At 45.3% G+C, this 19,986-nt stretch overlaps 1 protein-coding gene and 1 long non-coding RNA gene across 2 annotated transcripts; both read left to right on the top strand.

Moving 5' to 3' along the window:
- The first annotated feature begins 91 nt into the window (after positions 1 to 91).
- On the top strand, positions 92 to 2,051 carry LOC135264667 (uncharacterized). The gene is made up of 3 exons (XR_010332780.1): positions 92 to 502; positions 904 to 1,030; positions 1,681 to 2,051. It is a non-coding gene; the product is annotated as an uncharacterized LOC135264667 (long non-coding RNA).
- Positions 2,052 to 8,638: 6,587 nt separating this feature from the next.
- cnr2 (cannabinoid receptor 2) lies at positions 8,639 to 18,876 on the top strand. The gene is made up of 2 exons (XM_064353142.1): positions 8,639 to 8,879; positions 14,641 to 18,876. Exon 2 carries the CDS (start codon positions 14,805 to 14,807, stop codon positions 15,999 to 16,001), a length of 1,197 nt encoding a protein of 398 aa, XP_064209212.1. The 5' UTR covers positions 8,639 to 8,879; positions 14,641 to 14,804; the 3' UTR covers positions 16,002 to 18,876.
- The last annotated feature ends 1,110 nt before the right edge of the window (positions 18,877 to 19,986 follow it).

Here is a 19,986-nt window from a genome sequence, read left to right as displayed (position 1 = left end):
CGCAGTGCCTCGGAATTGACCAATCGCAGAACAGCCTTGAAGCAGAAGGCCAATCGGAGAAAAGAATGAGCGATTACAGAGACCGATGTTCCTGTTACCAGGAGTCATGACGTCAGGAAACAGAAACCCTTTCTCCCGACTGCGCAGCAGCCTTTGGTTGGGCGGGTTGTTTTCCGGTACACATTAAAATGTCAATATACCCAGTTGTCTATATTCAAAAACAGTGTTAATATTTCTCGGACGAAATTGACATTACGTGTTTTTCTAAATGTAAATTGAGAAATATAACTGGTTTGCTAATTTAACCGATATGAAAACTGAAGTTGCGAGGGTATTGACGTCGAGTATGCACCAGAATCAAAAATAGCCGTCCTGTATTTTGATAGCCAGTCCGTTCGCTTCAGTCCATTTGAACGTTCGTCTTGTTTCGATTAGACTTATCATTTCAGGTGAAGCTATCTGAAAAGAATACAGTAATGAGACGAGTAGTGTGGATTTTAAGGTATTTCACCCGAACAACTCGCTTTGTTGTTGTGATAACACGGAAATTTTTCTCCTAAGGTTTATGTTCTAAACGCATGTAACCTCTGGTTACAACGTTCGCTTATGCACGTATTTCACTTGTTGAACGGATAGTTTTCACAAGTAAATGTAGCCTACTTGACTGCTTGCCAAGAGTGATAACAACGACTCAGTGTATCATTGCACTCTGCGTTGTTTACATCTGAACAAAAGTACGAATAGTAGGCTACCATACCCAATTTGTTCATTTGAATAACTTTTCAGAATTCACTCTGATATAGGTCATATATTCTGTTCTCAAAATTATAACTTAAATTTAAATGAACAACTCGTTGAAGAAAATTAATCATTTGATTGCTTGTTCCTGTTCTTTATGCCCAGAGAGGTATTTTTTTTAGGTCAGTGTGTTCTATGCATTAGTGTAAATCTCAGAAGGCTTCGATGTGGTGAGTGTTCCTGTTTGTAACGAGGGAAGCAGATTTCAACGGCTGATGAACCCCGCTGCGAGGTGCTTGACCATTTTGTAACAATACTCACCACACACGCCCAGATACCCCCGCACCTCTGAACCAATACCCCCTATTGCCCTACCTAAGTGTTAAAAGCATAGGCTAGGTATAGGTAATTAAAAGCAAGGGAGGGGTCCGGGAAAACAGGAAGATGGGGGGAGGGGAGGTGTTTGCGAGTCCACTTTGGGTCAGGTATTCGTAAATTTTATGGGGGAGACAGCCTCATATAGAGCGACACCTCTTCACACCCTACAGGGAGGGAACTGCCATAATCTCTCTCTCTCTCTCTCTTTTGAGTGAAAGAGGAGGGTGCAAGGGAGTTTGGACAGCTGTTGTGCGTTAGTGTGCCACAGCACTGGGGCAGGAGGCCTCTGGTAGCCTTGTTCCAGAATGCGGCCGAACTAGTCCCCAAAGCTACAACTTCCCTTCTCCTGAGAACAACGTTCATGTTCTTTTTTTTTTCTTTCTGTTTTTAAAGCCATCACGTGTCCTTTCTGTACGTGTGTTATTTGAGCAGTCTGGGTTCTTTATCAGATGCCTTGGGGAAGAGTAAAATGCCCTTTTTTTTAGATAATTGCTTTTTTTTGCATCTCTATTCCACAGGGAAATTGAATGTTTTGTAATTTTCTTTCTTTTTCTTTTGTTCCAGACAGATTGGGATTAATTTTGTGTGGCAAAGAGGGGAGAACTCAGTGAAAGAAACACACTGTAACTCAAAAACAGAGAAGAGGAAGAAAAAAAAAATCTCCCAGAGAGAAAGTGACACATTACACAACATTTACACCTTCCGTTGAAACCAACCCTATTTATCCAGCGGAGAAGGGCACATATATTCTTAGGTTCAGTCGTGTGTTCAAAATGTGTTAGCATTGAGCCGCTTGTGGAAATCGCATTACTCTATGACTCACCAAGTGGGAACCGGGCTGTGGGGAGCCATTTCCTGTCACCCTGTGATTCCCTTTGGCCTTTAGAGACATTTTCTCACAATAAATGAAAGTAATAAAATGAAAATGAATGGTGGCACTAGTTAGCCTGCTGCTGTTGACTCACGCTTCATTTAGTTTTCAGCACTTACATCCTGAACTTATTTTTAAGTTCAATTTTTAAGACAGTTTGGCTTCTGTCATAATTTATAAGTTTTAAGGCTGTTTGCTCAAATTGTTTGCTCAGAAGGCTTATTTTGACATTCACTCTTGTTTGCTTATAAAATTAGTTCTCCGTTTTCATTTGTATTTTTTAATTTATTTATTTATTTTTACACTTGAGCAAATAGCGAGGAGAATGTGCATGAAGCACGTTTAATTCCACTGTTTAATCGCCTTTGTGTTTCCCAGTGCACGGCCACTAGGTGTCACTGTGGTGCAGGAGGGTGTGGACTGCGATAATCAGCTATTGTTTTATGAGCCCCAGGTTTCGCTCACCCTGACTGCATTTTACATGGTCAAAGAGGACTGCGCCGGGCGGTTAATTTGGAATGTGGAAGACGTCCTCCTAAGAACCAGCAATTCGTTTTTGTCCCCTACTGGGGCCACAAAGTCTCCAGTCTTAATCTCAAGAACCATATGTTTTGCAGTGCTGAAACCTACATTACAATGAGACATACAATAAAAAAAATTTAAAAAATATATATAGACTTTTGCACAGTACAATATATATATATATATAATTTATTTTATTTTTTTTGCCATTGCTACATGTTTTTGTCATCCGTGTCCGTGTTATGTTAAAAAAAAATCTTTTAAAAAAATTTGCTGAGTTTCAGCAGGATGTGGTATGAAACTGTGAAGACTGGTCTGACTTAAAAAAATGGAAATATACAATACTGTGCAAAAGTGAAAAAAATGCGGAACAGCTAAGATGCTTTAAAAAATAATGAAATAAAGGTTATAAATATCGAAAAAATAATAATATAAAGAGCAGTAAATAGTTAAAAACTAAATAAAATCAATTTTTTGTGTGACCACCCTTTAAAACTACATCAATTCTCTTAGGTACACTGTCCTGCAGTTTTATAAGAAAATCGGCTGATAGGTTGTTCCAATTTTTTAAATAATCCTTGTCCCTGTTATGAGGCTCTAGGCTGTATGATAGTGGGAATAGTGCTACTTGGCTTTGCATTGACACCATCGACACCTGAACCAGGCGCAATATTTGGATTGTCGTGACTTCCAGACCCTTACTGTTGGGCGAGTTAATTAAGTTAATCAGTGATGATGAGTTTATGTCCTTTTCTTTCCCCTCCTCCTCCCTCCTGTGTACGTTTGGCTACGTTTTCCCCTTTCCATAACCGCATGCTCTCGTCCGGTGAATGATTACGGTAATAATATCCCGTGTACATTTTTAAAACAGCTATAGCGTCCTATAAATGGCGGACGGTAAATAAGGACGCCGTGACGAGGGCGCAGGCGAGCTGAAACGTTTCTGTGTTTTTAAACCTTTTGCCACAATGGAATAAAAGTTTTTTTAACTTACACCCGCAACGGAACACCTCGCCCCCCCGCCTAATTGTAACCTGTCCCATGGTGACCTTTTCCAAAAAAAAAAAAAAAAAACTTATATTGATGTCCAGGCCCCATCCTGAAGAGCTCCTGTTGAGCGTTACGGTCGCAGATACTGCACTAAGCGGCATTCCAAACCCCATTTATCCGCACTGTATAGCCTTCCCAACCCATCTCTCAGAATCTGCTAATAAGGATGCAGGACAGATGGCAGGAGGGAAGAGGAACAGATCCAGGAACCAGGAACGGTCGAAGACGTGGTTTTAGACGTCCGAGACCGTGGCCTGAAGCTTCCCATGTTAGGCTTAGACGCGTACAGACGCGCACAGCGTGCTCCCTTCTCCGGAAGCCCTTGCAAGGCTAGGCCTCTGAAGACTAGGACTATGTTTAGAAAGTGGGTCGGGGGTGCGGGTAAGGGGTGTGTGTGTGTGTGTGAGGGGGAGGGGGCGTGTGAGAGTACTGGGTCAGGCAGAAGTGAGGAGGAGGTCAGATTTCCACATTTGGCTTTTTTTTACTCCGTCTCACACACACACACGTCCAGGCTTCAGTGCGCGCGTGCGAGACACACCTTCGAGGGCGCGCCCGGCGACCAGGACAAAAATAAATTTACCCCATGGCAACCCTTTACCATGAATGGGCTCACACATTAATACTACGTCTAATTTGCCCCCCGCAAGGATGGACCTGCAGTGCTAATGCCATGCTCCACAACACAACGTCACTGGCGAAGGTTGGCCCAATAAAGCATATATTCAAGTAGACGCAGGGCAAAATACTGCATGCAGCATTCAGAATGTATCTCTGCAGGGATACCTAGCTCAGGAGGTAAGACCGATTGTCTGGCAGTCGGAGGGTTGCCGGTTCAAACCCCGCCCTGGGCGTGTCGAAGTGTCCTTGAGCAAGACACCTAACCCCTAACTGCTCTGGCGAATGAGAGGCATCAATTGTAAAGCGCGATATAAATGCAGTCCATTTACTATTTACCATACCTGAGTCAGCGCTTCAGCAGTCCACAGCCCCAGCACTGACAGGGTTAAAAAAAATAACTTAATGAGGGGAATATTCCTACGTGGAGAGAAATAAATTCTGAGCAGCGCCTTTGCCCCTTTCACAGTTAAGAGGTGACTTTCCCCCTCACTCTCAGGGGTCTGTGTGACCCAGACAGCACGTCACAGCGTGACCTCACTTCTCTGTCGAGCCTCGATAATAAATTTTAAAAAAGCAGCGGCACCTTGTGCTCTCCTCCCTGTAAAACAAAGCGGACCGGAACGCCGACTCCGCGTTGTGTCTTCTCCGGGTTGCCGTTTGAGCGTTCACGGAGGCGACTGGGCCGTGTCGATACGAGGCAGGCGTTGCTGAAAAAGGGGTCTTCAGTGACGGAGACGAGCCTGAGGTGTACGGCTCCCGCTGAGAGGCAGGGACAGCGCGTTAGCTTGCGCCCCCCCGGAGCAGGTCTCCTCGTCAGAGTCCGCTCTCCGCTGTCCGCTCTCCCTGAGGACGGATTTGGCGGGAAACAGGCCGCGCGCTCGGCGGATGGTCCCTGACCACCAGCGCACCGGCGGCCTCGTTTAGGGGTTCTGGCGGATGCGTGGGCTGGACCTCCGGAGGGCCCCCCCCTACTTGCGTTAGCGCCAGACTGACGGTGTATTCGCGCGCCTGCAGGCCAGGGCCCTGGGTGCGTCCCCCCCCCCCCTAATCGAATTCTCCCCTCGCCCCCTCCAGGGTCATCAGAAGGACGATGAGCGGATCGTCATGCAGTCGGGAGGCCGTGGGCGAGAGCCAGAGAAGCAGGCTGCACGGATTCGTGATTTGATTACTACTCTACATCAAACAGGTCTTTGTATTCGTAGTTTTGGGAGGAATATACCTCCTTTTAGCATCTACCGTAAAGTGAGAATGGGTATAGATAGAACCAAAGGTGCAGTACTTACTCACTAGATAAATTATAGGCTCACTTTATTTTTAAAAGCATGTAGTCAGCAGCAGGTTTAGGTAACATGTAAACATAAGTATTTAAGTACAACTCAAATACAGCTTAAGTACAAGCCCAGGTCTCAACTAGACCAGCAGGTTGATGAGCACACTGCGGTCAGGACTGAGGAAGTTCATTTATTTTTTTGAATTTAATAATTAGAGATGTCTTGTGTTTGTGCAACTCTGTGATGATGGTTGCCAAGTGGCGCATTCGGGTGAGGCGCCGCGCCGCGGTGCGAGGGCGTGCCCCGCGGTCTCAGACGCAGTCTGGACCGTGCCAGTGCTGGCTGTGCCCGGCTCAGCGGTGCCACAGGGCGATGCACAACGGGTGCCTGCGTCACCCAGGGCACGGGGGAGGGATCCACGTTTCATCCCTCTCCAGCCACAGGAGTGAGGGATGGTGGGAATCCCTGTGAAAAGGTCACAAGTGAAAAAAAAAAAAATAGTGGAAAAAAATGATGAATTCCACCTGCTCCTGAGACATGTGGTTTCTTCTGAAACCTGCGACGGATTTTGACCGTAGTTATAGTTGTGTGCTCAAATTCATCTCCTTTTCTGATCTGGTCACAGAAAATGAGTCTTAAATGATCATTTATGACGTTTTTGTAAACAGGCATAGGCTTAAAAAATTAAGGATAATTGAACAACTGCTGCTCGCACTGCCTTCAACTCTGCGCTGTGGTTGTCTGTCTCCCTGCCTCACTTCCTGTTACATGCAAACCTTCTGCTTGGGCAGACAAGTTGTGACATTGTCACCTGATGCAATCGCTCAGGAAACCACAGCTGATGTTCAGCGAGCAGTTTCACACGTTTGATCAGGTAAATGGCGTTTTCTGTCAAGAAGGAAGTGAGTAGTCTTCAGTTTTCAGAAAGAGAAAGACTGCATATGTTTTTTATCTGCTTCACAGTTTGGAGGTGTTAAAATAGTGGTTGCGTCTGGTAAATGATAAATAAGAAAAAAAAAAGATGCCTGACCCTGTTTCTAGCCATGGCAACCAGCCCAGTTTTTCTATGGCATTATGGGCCAACTCCTCCTTCCTGCAGAAAAGCTCAAGAGATTGGAAAGTGTATTTTTTTTCTCTCCAGTTTTCCATTGTGTGGCTCATAAATCCTCTGGTGTGGTATGAGGTAAATCCACACCATCCATCAAAATCTGAGCACATGCTGAACGTCAGTGGGGCAGGCAGGCCGGCAGGTGCACAACCTGCCCTCGGTCCCGCCTCCAAGGGGTGCAGGAGGCGTTTTGGGGTGCCTGTATGGTGAGCCACACGGTGAGCCAATTTTTTGGGCCACACAGAGGGGGCAGTGAAGGGAGAGGAGGGAGAGAGTGGGAGAGGGGAAATAAATTGATTTTGGAAATGAGGAGAGTGACCCAAATTTTCATCCGGGTTGGAATACAGTCTGCCAGCATCCTGTTCTCAGGGGGGGACATGGGGGGGTGGGGGGTGGGGGATGGGGGGGTAATGAACGATCGGAGCCCAGCTTGAACTGGGGCGCCTCGGAGAGACACAGCTGGAGGTGTGGAGAGAGTGGCGCACACTGTTCCACTTCCCCCCCCCCCCCTCACAAAACCCACTTCTGCATTAGGGGTTTAATGCAGGCTGCATTTAGCCAATGGGTCAATTTGTCATTAGTGTCATTCAGCTTTCCCAGGACCAGACGGAAGAGCGCTGAGCCGCTAACCTCTCTGTTGGCATCAGTTAATATCGTTCAACTCAGAGGCAGTTCATACATCACCTCTAGTAAACGCAATACACATTAATACACCATAAGCCTTTCATAAGGGAAGACATTAGCATGACATTAGTCACAACTGGTTATAACAACAAATTAGTACTGATTACTAATGTCATCCTGCTCTCATAATCTATGCAGCAGCCATTTTGAAAAAGATCACTTTGCATGTGTTTAGTAAACTTAGCTGCATGAATTAATACGCCGTATTATGACATTGGTTGAACGTTTTTGTGTATGTATGTCATATTTTGTTGTTATGACATTTAGGTGTTATGTCAATCTTATGACAGGTGGTATGCAGGAACTGTGGCGTGTAATTCAAGCAAAGTACTGCCAATATTCCCCATCGCTAATTTAGGGGCGTCATAGCTCAGGAGGTAAGACCGATTGTCTGGCAGTCGGAGGGTTGCCGGTTCAAACCCCGCCCTGGGCATGTCGAAGTGTCCTTGAGCAAGACACCTAACCCCTAACTGCTCTGGCGAATGAGAGGCATCAATTGCAAAGCGCTTTGGATAAAAGCGCTATATAAATGCAGTCCATTTACCATTTACCATTCAAGCAAAGTACTGCCAATATTCCACAGCACTGCGGTGAATAAGGACGAAGCTGTCCGTACATTGACAATAGGAGGCCATTTCAGGTAGAAGAAAATATGGCTGCCAACCAAACAAGCTAACGCATCCATAGTCCTTCATAATACACAAATATGGCTTAACAAAGAGATAATTAGGTAGGCTAATTCATGTACACCTAATTTTCTAATGGAGTTTGGTAGCTGGGATGGAAGGCTCTCGCATTTGTAAGGCTGGTAGGCAAGCCCTTAAATTATATTTATTCTTCTTTGTTTTATAATATTTTTGTATTTGACTGTGTAATTCCAAATAGTTTCCTGTAGCCAAGAAGAAAATATTGCAACAGAGCTGGCCAGCCAGAATGTCTTTGCCTGATATTATTGGAGAATGTGTACAAGCTAACTACAATACAACTATAGCACTTCTGCAGTCTGTTAGTCCTGGAGCATTTTATAGGTTCATTTATATCATTAAAATTCTGTCGTATATGTACAAGTGCTTTTGCAGCAAATTTTGTTGCCATGTAAATAAAGCATATTTGCATTTATGATTCAAGTAGAAAGAGAGAGACAGGAGAGAAAGGAGGGGGGGAGAGAAAGAGAAATTTTTATGTGATATTGTACAATGCTTTTTGTATTGATTCTGTATGCTTTGTCAAAACAAATATGAGCCAAATAATGAAAACTGAAATTTAATCTTAAAATAGTTTTTTTTATATTTTCATATTTTCATATTCATATTAGTTTTTCATATTTTCCCATCAGAGAGAGAGAGAGAGCAAGAGAGAGAGAGATGAGCTTTGGTTTTTGCTCTCTCTCTCTCTCTCTCTCTCTCTCTCTCTCTGTCTCTTTCCCTCTCTCTTTTCTGGTGTGAGGCAATCAGAAGAGTGATGTAGCAGTGTGTCTGTGTGTGTGTGTGTGTGGTTGGGAACAGAGGAACATAGGGGCTCGCCGTGACAGGGCACGCGAACAGACACACACACACACGCACACACGCTCTCTCGCAGCACTGAGGCAGGCGAAGTAAGCACTTGCAGTTTCTTCATTCCCTCCAGCTGGACTGCTCAGGTAGGAGACTCTTGTCTGAGAAATCAGTGTTTCTGAGCACTTTTGTTTTCCTGATGTTTTAGTTCATTAGAAGGCGTAGCCTTTTTTCAACGATTCACTGGAGCAGAGTGCACCGTGTAGTCCTGAATGCTATTAATAAAAGAAATCGTGTTCACCGATTTTTGCTGTATTAGAAATGATGCTTTATTAATGTGGCTGTATGGAAACTAGTGTACATGATATTTATGATGTTTTTTCTAATGGCTCAGCTCCAACTCATATGATGAGGCAAGGGCAACTGTAAATTTAAAAATACATATGTATTAATAATGCAGCTGAAGTACTTCTTGAGTGGCGATTTCAGATTGTGTTTTCAGTCTCTGTGAATTTGGGTCTGATAAAAATGGTGACCCTACATTCAGCAGGCTTTTAAGAGTCCGTCAACATAATGATAATTTCTTGTATTAAGGTGTACAGTGTGCATTCAGGGGGTCTTTGAAACAAATGTTGGTTCTCTGATATCTAGAAACTTAAAAGCATGGCACATCAGGCTTCAGTACAGGCTTCAGTTTTTTTGGAATTTTCATTTATTGTCAAAATTCTAAGTTTGCTATAGAACTCTTTCTTTCAGTTCCCAGTATTGATTGTGACATCAGCATTAGAATGTTCAGCTAAGAACGTTCTAATTGCGTATTTGTGACCTGTCACCTTACAGCAGTGATTTGTCAAACGGAGTCCTGGGGCCCCCCTGTGTATGCTGGTTTTCTTTCCAACCACAATTGCGACCCCAGCATTTTAATAAGCTGTAAATTTTTTCTGAATTAGGTACCTTTCATGTTTAGAGGGATTATTTACCACCTTAAGCCACATTATGTCAGCTATGGTTGCCATGAAAAAAGAATTGCAAAAAAAAGAGGTATGTTGTTTTTCATTGATCAAGTTAAAGACTGAGGTGGATCAATGGGTTCCTGATTGGTGAAAGCGTGGACACCTGACCACTAGCCACCTGGAAGATAATGAAGAATTCAGAGACAAAGCAAATGATTACACGCCAAACCTGCACTGTGTTATTAGGTCTAAGAAAAAATGTAAGAACTTAAACAACCTAATTAGAAACCTCTTGATTAATCTCAGTCTTTCATTTCATAAAACATTTCCTGTCTTGTGTGATTGTGCGAAACGTACCTCAATATCACACCTTATGAACATGGGAGCGTTATTCTTCACGGCATGCAACACTATTTCTGGCACAATGTGGCCAAAGAGGGTTAAAAAAAAACACTCTAAACAAGAAAAGTGTATACTTAAGAATAAATAACATCTCAAAATTCGCAGTTGTGGTTGGAACCAGAACCAGCACACACAGGCGGCCCCCTGGACCGAGTTTGAGAACCAGTGCCTTGAAGGGTTAAGGTTCGATCTTACGATTTCAAAATTGATAGAATTCGGGTTTAGAGCCTTTCCTTTGCGAAATACAATGTCAAGTAGCGTCCCCCTTTCCCTCCCACCATGACATTTGATGGGCTCATCAGGGCCGTATCTGCTTTTGAGCGATAGAGGAAGTTGATGAATATAGAAAGCGGTTGTGGACTTATATGGTATATTAATGGATGAAAGCTAGTTGGTGTGGTTAGTCTGTAGCGTGCGATTCGTTTTACCTCTCGAGGAGGAAAATGTTGCTCAAGTGCAGAAGTTCCCCTCCCTCGTTGGACTTTTTTTTGTTTTTTTGTATTATTGCTTTTGAACCCTCACACGATTTTCACAGAGAGTTCCATTCTGACCCTGCAAATGACCAAATTTGATAAGCGGGAACCACCTTTCCCTCTCCTAAAACCACCCCCCCCACCCCCACATCTGTAGCTCTGAATGCCAGGACTGAAAGACAGGAGTTGCAAACCTAGATACGTGACATGAGTCAGGTTGAATTCAAAGAGTAGTCACCCCCCATGCCTCTCCCCCCCCCCCCCCGAAATAAGATAGCCCTCTGTGGTATTACTGCAATACCAAAAAAGCTTGTGACAAAAATAAATAAATAAATAAAAGGCATTTATTTTCTTACCCACTGTTGCGACTGTTGTATGGGCTGGACTGGGTGTTTTTTCATAAAGAAGGAAATTTTCCAAAATGAAAAGGGGATTACCTGTTAAATCACATGCAGCCCACAGTTGTGTCTTGAAACAAATGGTCACAGATTTGTGGGTTGGAATGGAATCGTTGCGTGTTTCATAAATTCCCATGTTCATCTGGACATCAACACAAAATCAATTTTATTTTTTAATTTTGTTTCTGTTTTGTACTTGAGTTTTTCTGAAAGCTGGTCATTTCATTAATTTGGGACAGGCTGAAATAAGCAGTAATGCCTGTGGGGTGTTCTTTGCCAATTTCTTTTTTTTTTTACCTGATGCAAAAATAACAGCCTTTTAGCTGTTCTGGGGTCAGTTGTGCAACAACCTGTAAGTGATGGAGCAACAGCTGTATCAGAGATTTCACTTTTTAGCAGATCTGAGGTCAGATTTGGGGTACATACATACATAGAGGCCTGTCGAAGTGTCCCTGAGCAAGACACCTAACCCCTAACTGCTCTGGTGAATGAGAGGCATCAATTGTAAAGCACTTTGGATAAAAGCGCTATATAAATGCAGTCCATTTACCATTTACTAGGTCAGAGTGCATCTGTGGAATACGAAGTAATGAGAACCAGACAGAATAAAAATACACACATTAAGGAGTTAGGGGAAAATGCCTCAACATTCATTCCTGAAGGAAGAACCAGACTAATGCAAACCATTATCAATGATGACACGAGTCAGAAATACTATCATAATGTAATAACTGATCATTCATAGTATTCTGGAATATTTAATTATTTAATAAAATCCAGGTTCAGAAAATAAAAGCCCTCCTCTTGTATTTTGTTCTAATCACCTGGATTTGCTCATTAGCATAACTCTTCAGCCAGGAGGTAGGACTGATTAGTGGAATCAGATGGCCTAGTTCATAGGTGGGAGAAGCACATGGCAGGACTTTTACTTTCTGACCCCTGGACCTTTGACCTCTGGTTATATGTCTATTTATGTACATTTGCCATCCAGTGTTTTCCTTTTCCAGCTACTACAAAATAACTCCAACAGGGGGCAGGCTTTAGTCTTCTTTTTTTCCACAATTCTATACACAATAATGTATCTCTCTGTAGCAGTTTGGAAGAGGATAATTCTGCATCTTAATGGGATTTTCAACTAAAAGAGGCTTCACTGTATGTCCTGTAAGAACCTTGAAAGCTCAAAACGTATCAGACAGGAAATCACGAATGATCGGACATTTTGTCGACATCTTAAAAACACAAATCGGAGTTGTTGCACCACGTAAGTGAAACCCGGGCACCTGGTGGTTAACAACCCCAGCAACCCCGAAACATTCTCACAATGTTGCTAGCATGTGGTGGCAATGCTGTAACATTCACAGAACGTCCCGGTAACATTGTCAGAACATTCTGTGCCCTGGTCCTGGTGGGCCGCAGGCCACACTGGCTTTCGTTGTTACTCATCACTTAATTGACCCATTAAAAGCGGCCGATTACGTTTAACATACCTCATGTGGTTTCTAGGTCCTGAACTGGCTTTGCTAATTTTAAGGGCAAAATCAAAAACTAGCAGAACCCTGTGACTGTCCGGGACCAGGGTTGGAGACTTTTCACCGAAAGATTTTTTGACTCCTTTTCTCAAACATTGCTCAGAATGTTCAGGGAAAGGCATGTACTTAAGACATGAGTGCTCCATCGGTAAGAAATCGGTTCATTTCAGTGTCATAAACCCAGTCAATCTATGAAGTGTCACCATTGTACAGTTTAACTCAATCATTATTGTTTCACTTAATTGCCCGTCCTCACTAACTTAGCTTCGCACCGAGCGACTGGAATATTTATGGGCTGCTTCTATTGTTGCGGGGGAAACGTGGCTGTCGTTTCAGCGCTGCTCAATATTAGCATCGCTAATGAAGTCTAATATGGGACAATAGGCAACATCATTAAACATTTTATCAGCATTTGCAAAATGCTTTTTAATAGCAACGATAGCGGCTAAGTCCATGTGCCAGGGACCTAGGGATGGAGAGGGCAGAGAGTGGGGGGGCCGGGCGTGGGGGGGGGGGTGGGGGGGTGGTTAGGTGGGGGGGCAGAGTCCATGCTAAAAGCCCCCCCAGTCTGAGTGTACTCCACTCTGCTGCTCTGACTCATTCCTATTGTCCCCCCAGCGAAGAGGCTGTAGAGGCTGCTGCAATTGTATTTTATTTTTTTGTTGGGAAAGAAAGGGGGTAGAAATAGGTACTTTAAAAAGAGGTGAAGAGTAGGTCTTCCATTTGTGCAACTTTTCTACTTCAGAGAAACAGAAGGAGAGAGCAAGGGAAAAAGTGAGTTAGACAAACAGCGAGTTAGAGAGCCAGAGAGAGAGAGAGAGAGAGAGAGAGAGAGAGAATCCATTCCTGTCACGTTTCCAGTTGTGCTGTTCAACTCAGGTTGCGTGGGCACAACTGCTTCTGTTGTCTGTTTTTTTTTCCTTTTAAAAATGATAGATTGTCTTGGGCCGGGGGTGAGAAATTGCAAGAGATGGGGTGTGAGAGAGATTTTGTTTGATCAGCGAGGTAAGAAGATAAGACTGATGCCCATATAAACTCTGAACACCGTTTAGTCAACAAAAGTTGATGGCAAAACGACTTTAAAATGAGCACCCCATTGATGGAATATTACCACACTGCTCAGCTGGGAAGCTGGCCCAGGCAGATCATAGACATCCCACCAGAGGGGGCGCTGTTTAGCAATGAGGTGTGAAAACCTTGGCAGAAGTCCACCCTGAGCACTATGGCCTCTATGGTCGATCATGCCAAAGTCTGTCTGCACTGGTACACAACATGGCATGGATTTGATCTGGACAAAACTGCTCATCGCAAAATTGCTGCCAGTAAATTTTACACTGAAAGAGTTGACGTGATCCCCACTTGCTTCATATCAATAGCTTGAGTTGAATTAACACAAAACCGTTGACTTTCTAAGTTCATTTGCATAGATTGTCAAACTCTGGTCCTGTTTATGCAAGGATAAATTTGAACTTCAATATGAAGCTGACCAGGATCAGATATTGGACGGAGACAGTTAAGTCTTTGTGTCAAGGGGTAAACGAGAGACAGTATTTTTGGAAGCTCTCTTGCTGTTACACTGTAGGGACTAGATAGGGACAGTCGTGGGGTAGCCCTGGTTGAACGATGAAAAGAAGTTGTGCCTTTCTGTCTCCAGTTGTCTTTCATGCTCAACCATAAATGTCAGCGTTGTTGCTCTGCTGATTGTGGCGACATCTAGTGGTTATAAATGACCAGGCAACCTGTTGTTCTTCAGTCAGCTCGTTTCCATTTGATAACATAATACACGTTTCCAAAGTAATTGTTGATGCTTATTTGTATTCTCTGAAGCAGTGCCGTTTATGTTTGTCCACAATGTTCAGACAAATTGATTGCTGACATGGACACATAATTATGGTCACTGTAAAACGTACAGAATGGGTCCTCATGTATGGAAGTTTGTGTGGAGGTAAACATTTCAGGGTGTGAAAAGTTTCTGTCTCAGTCACATGACCCTGTCAAGATCATCTTAACTTAGATTTTTTTTTAAGTAAAAGAACCACTGCACTGCTTTGGTGCTCAGAGAATAAGAGAACAAATGTATTTGTTTTTTAATGAATTAAGTGAATTAAACAAGAAGTAAAGCTTTAATACTGTTCTTCTTTGCTTTCCCCAGTTCATCTGTACAAGTGGGATTCCCAAACTGAGAGAAATCACACCTCCCCCCCGCCCCCCCCCATAACACCTGTTGCGGGGTCACCAGCCCAAACCCAGGCTCCCCTGCATTAGCGCTACTGCCGACCCAGGAAGTGCTTCTCATTCCACATCCTGTGGAGAGGAATGGAGGAGCTTGGACAGGTCTACCCCTCTGAGGCCACTCCCCCTTGCAACGTCAGCCACGCCCCTCCCGCCCCCCCGTCCTTGGCGGCTGCGGTGGCGGCGGCTAACGAGTCGTGCACGGATCTGAGCTGCTACATGGTGCTGACGGAGGCGGAGAAAACCGTCATCGGCTCCATCTGCTTCCTGGCGGGGCCCGCCACCTTCCTGGAGAACGTGCTGGTGCTGGGCGTGATCGCCGCCTCTCGCCGCCTCCGCCGACGCCCCTCCTACCTCTTCATCGGCAGCCTGGCGCTGGCCGACGTCTTCGCCAGCTGCTTCTTCACCTCCAGCTTCCTGGACTTCCACCTGTTCCGCCGGCGGGACGGCCGCCACGCCTACCTGTTCAAGCTGGGCGGGGTCACGCTGGCCTTCACCGGCTCGGTGGGCAGCCTGCTGCTGACCGCGCTGGACCGCTACGTCTGCATCCACCACGCGCCCAGCTACAAGGCGGTGCTGACCCGCCGCAGGGCCCTGCTCGGCCTGGCCGCGCTGTGGGCCGTCACCGCCCTGGTCGCCTTCCTGCCCCTCCTGGGCTGGACCTGCCCCACGGGGCTGGTGCCGCCCTGCTCCCGCCTCTTCCCCTACATCCACAGCCGCTACCTGGCCTGCTGGACGGGCTTCATGCTGGCGCTGCTGGGGCTGATCCTGGCGGCCTACGCCCTGGTGCTGTGGCGGGCCCACCAGCACGAGGCCTCCATGGTGGGGCTGGGGGGCGGGGCCTGCGGAGGGGGCGGAGCCCGCATGCGGATGGACATCCGGCTGGCGCGCACGCTGGGGCTGATCCTGCTGATCCTGGCGGGGTGCTGGCTGCCCGTGCTCTCCTTCATGCTGGCGGACGTCTCTCAGCGGCTCACCCGCGCCCACCAGCGGGCCTTCGCCTTCTGCAGCACGCTCTGCCTGGTCAACTCCGCCGTCAACCCGCTGCTCTACGCCCTGCGCTGCCGCGAGCTGCGACAGGCGCTGGCCCGCCTGCTGAAGCAGGGGCGGGGCCGGTGCCGGGGGGGCCGGGGGCGGGGCAACAGCAGGGAGGGGACGGGGGCTCCGTCGCAGTCCATCACAGAGGGGAACGGCAGCAGCCCGGGGTCCGAGGAGGAAGCGCTCGGGGAGTCCTTATCCGAGGCGGTGGAGAAGAAGCAGCTGGCCGTGATCAGGAAGTGAGATCAGGAGCAGTGGATTGTGGGAAGTGGAGTTCAGCGCTTTGCTGTTTTTTTTTATTATCTATTTATTTTGTTGCCATTTTGCTTTTGGCCTGCTTTCTCTGAAAAATCAGGGGAAAGTTTTGGGTGCTGAAAAGATACGGGCGAGAGAGAGCTTGGTTGAGCAGGTCTTGCGTCTGTTGCTGTCAACTGAACTGAGATAAACCAGAGCAGTTCTGAGAAAGATCCACCCTCTCCAGACGAGGTTGTGTAACGTGTTGACTCAAAAGAGCCAGAGAAAAACTGGTATCACTCAGCATGTCATTTCTCTCTCAACCCCTCTCATGTGCTCCATGGCCCATTTCACCAGTGAGCTTTGGAGATGATACTCTGTGCAGATGGAATCTGAACATTTGATTATTGTTTTTTTCTTTTTTTTGCTACTTTTTTTTAAAGAAAAGCTCCTGAAACTCTGAACTCTGAGAAGAGGAATGTGCGCTGCATCTTTCGTCTTGTTCCACATTACTGTCATGACAGAGGAAATGATGTGTGTGCTAAACTCACCACCAGCACACTCACATTCATGAAAGCAGAAGTTAAAAAAACATACTTTTTTATGCAGAGATCTCAAACTCCAGTCACCAAGAGCAGAGATCTCAAACTCCAGACATCAATAGCAGGGATCTCAAACTCCAGTCACCAAGAGCAGAGATCTCAAACTCCAGTCATCAAGAGCAGGGATCTCAAACTCCAGTCATCAAGAGCAGGGATCTCAAACTCCAGTCCTGGAGTGCCGCAGCGCCTGCAGGTTTTTTTTTTTCCTTTTCCTTCAAAATCAGCAGCCAATTGAAGGCTTGGGTGCAATGCTTGCGAGTGGCTTACATTGAGCACATGAGCTGAAACGCTGTCACCGGCAGACACTGCGGCCTTCCAGGACTGTGGCCTTCGGTACGAGGCCTGAGTTTTAGGCTTCAGTTCCAGCCTCAGGTTTAGTCTTTAGTTCGGGCCTCTCTGTTATCAATCTATTAGCAATCTATTACCAGGAGGCCAAGACGGTGAGAGACACCCGGCTTCCTCCTGTCCTGGGGCTAGGGTGGGTCTAGTTGCCCAGTGTTACACAGGTCACTGTGTTAGCCCCTCCTAATGACACCTCCTACAGGCTACCGAGCCTGTTTCTGTTGGATTGGATCACAACCCGGGGGTGGTTGAGACGCAAATTCATTACAAACTAACGGTTAATTTCTTCATTCGATTATTCAGACCACACATTATATTGCCCAGTCAGGACCCGGACATTCTGTTTGAAAAGCATGCATCTGGCAACCCTATAGCCATTGCTGCCAGCTCTCCTGTAGTACTGTGCTCCCTCCAGAATGGGAAACAGTCATTACATTACAGGCATTTAGCAGACGCTCTTATCCAGAGCGACTTACACAACTTTTTACATAGCATTTTTACATTGTATCCATTTATACAGCTGGATATATACTGAAGCAATTCCGGTTAAGTACCTTGCTCAAGGGTACAACGGCAGTGTCCTACCCGGGAATCGAACCTGCCACCTTTCGGTTACAAGCCCAGTTCCTTACCCACTGTGCTACACTCCGTCATTGGTCATTGGTACTGCAGGTAACTGAGCAGGAGGCGTGGCCACTGTTCCCTGCAATTCTGATTAGACAGATGTGGGTGGCACAGCAGAGTCCTGGGAGACAATCACTAACAACAGATTGGGAAGAAATAAAAAGTAACCCCACAAGGCACTGCTATTTTGCCTTTGAGCTCAGCATAACAAAAACTACTGAGTTACTCAATATCCTGCTGTATGGACGGGAAATTAATCTGTATAACAAAATATTGTTTTATAAATAATGTGAAAACTGTGCTAGCTGCTTTGGTTGAAGGTGTCTGCCTAGAAAATAAATGTTGTACAGAACAGCAATGCACTTTGCTTTAAGTTGTAGACAACCATTAGCCTGCTCAATTCTCTATGGTTCTTATATATCCAGTTAGAAAATATGCAATACTATCTTTAAATTCACTCACATAGGAATGCGCCATCTCATTAGTAGTCCGATCCTAATCCTTCTGATTGGCTCTAGCTCTAGATTGGCAGTTTCCTGATGCACCACCTCAGGATTTTCTGGTTTGAACCATCACCTCCCATTTGACTGCCACTTACATGAGATCTCAGTTCATCAGAGCTGACTGGCTATTAGCAAGGCACATCCCAGGGAGGTGGATAGACCTGTTTCACAGCAGAGCAGTAAATCTGACCAATAGCACTGTAACGTTAGGACAAAAGATAGCTGGAAGTTCTGACAACCAGCTCTCTTTTTTAATTGGTAGTTCTAACTGATCAATCATTTAATATCACTATAAGTTCTTTCTCCCAGTGGAATGTTTCTCCATTCACATGACTAAAAGATTATATTGTCTACTCATTGCAATAATATATATCACCCAAAAAAGGTTTTCAGGTACCAAGTTATTTATTCATCAGAAAAATATAAGTGTATAGTAAGAATATAGCCATGATGAGACAGAATGAGCTCTATGACCTGTTCTCATTATTATAATGTTATAATAATGTTTGCAATGTTTTTAAACCGTTCAAGAATATGTTGATTGATTGAATGATTTCGTTATTTTTTATTTTATTTTAAGTCAGTGTTTTCTCGATTTTCCATTGCTTTCAATGACCAGTGGTGATTGTTTCATCAGAATTAGAATGTTATTTAAGAACACATTAAAGGGCAAATGTTCTACTGTCGGGGTGATCCATATTCAAACAATGTACTCCATTTTTCCCTTCTCTCTCTCCATCACATTAGCAACACTGTCTTCAGGTGAGACTCTCCTACTCTGTGTCAGTGAATAAAATGCATCTGTAGGAATAAGACTATGGCCATGGCGCTACTGTCATTTTAACGGAGTGTTCCAGAACGCTCACTCTCGCGTTTAGTTCTGAGCGAGCGATCGCCTGGAAACGCGGCTCTGAGGAAGCAGTGATCTCTGGGTAAGCCGAGGCTTATGGGAGCGTCATCTGACTGCCGCCGTGACTTCAGCAGGCGACACACCGTGCCGCTGTTCCACAGCACTGCGGCAGCGGGGCCAAGCACATGAGTCAGGCACTGTGGACTACATTTTGGGCTGGCTATGGACTACGTTTACCATCAGCACCCAACTTCCATTAAAAAAAAAAGAAACAAAAAATTTACAGTACATTCCAGTGAGTGAACTCTAATGCCAGATCTACTTAAACATTATATTTATGAACATTCTATTTATATGTGGGTTACCATAGTGACCTCGAATCACCCTACACTCCTCGCTGCTCCACCACACCTTCCCAGAGAGTGAACTGCATCTTTTCCCGACCTCTCTGTCCTCACAAAAGGGCCTTCTGTCCGCTGAGTAAAATATGAGCACAGCTCAACTTCACCCCCACTCATTAATAATGTCACCAACCAGCACCACTTTGCTCTCTGGAGAAAGCCACCCATACACAGCTACCTATAACCTGTTTAAAAGGAAGGTGTGTGTGTGTGTGCCTCTGTGTGTGTGTGTGTGTATTAGTCCTGCATGTCGTTGTTATACAGCTTGTGCACTTTTGAAGCACCTTCAGGTCACCCCACTGTGTACAGCCACCCCCCCCCCCCCTCCACACACACACACACACACACACAGATGAACAAAGCAGTTCTGTGGGACTGTGTAATGGCCTGTGTCATGTGACCGAGCTGCAGGCAGAGACAAATGGGACACAGGTGGGTCCCCCCCCTTCCAAAAAGAAAAAAAAAAAAAACACACAGTAACAGTAGGAGTTTCACAATGGCTTTTGTGTGTGTATGGACAGAGGCAAAGGGAAGTGGCTTCACACTTTGTACTTCCTGTAGCTTTGGTGTGCATTTCCACGCATCGTAAAAAATGGGGAGAAAATTCTAGAGAGGAAAAAAACCTTTTTGTTTACAAACAATTTAAACTTTGTTTTCCCCCTCTCCCACTTC

This window comes from Anguilla rostrata, chromosome 1 (assembly GCF_018555375.3).
Source record: "Anguilla rostrata isolate EN2019 chromosome 1, ASM1855537v3, whole genome shotgun sequence".
Taxonomy (NCBI): domain Eukaryota; kingdom Metazoa; phylum Chordata; class Actinopteri; order Anguilliformes; family Anguillidae; genus Anguilla; species Anguilla rostrata.
This window is presented reverse-complemented; position numbering and strand designations above follow the sequence as displayed.

Coding starts and splice junctions, on each gene's coding strand:
- cnr2 (XM_064353142.1), top strand. CDS start 14,805: ATGGAGGAGCTTGGACAGGTCTACCCCTCTGAGGCCACTCCCCCTTGC.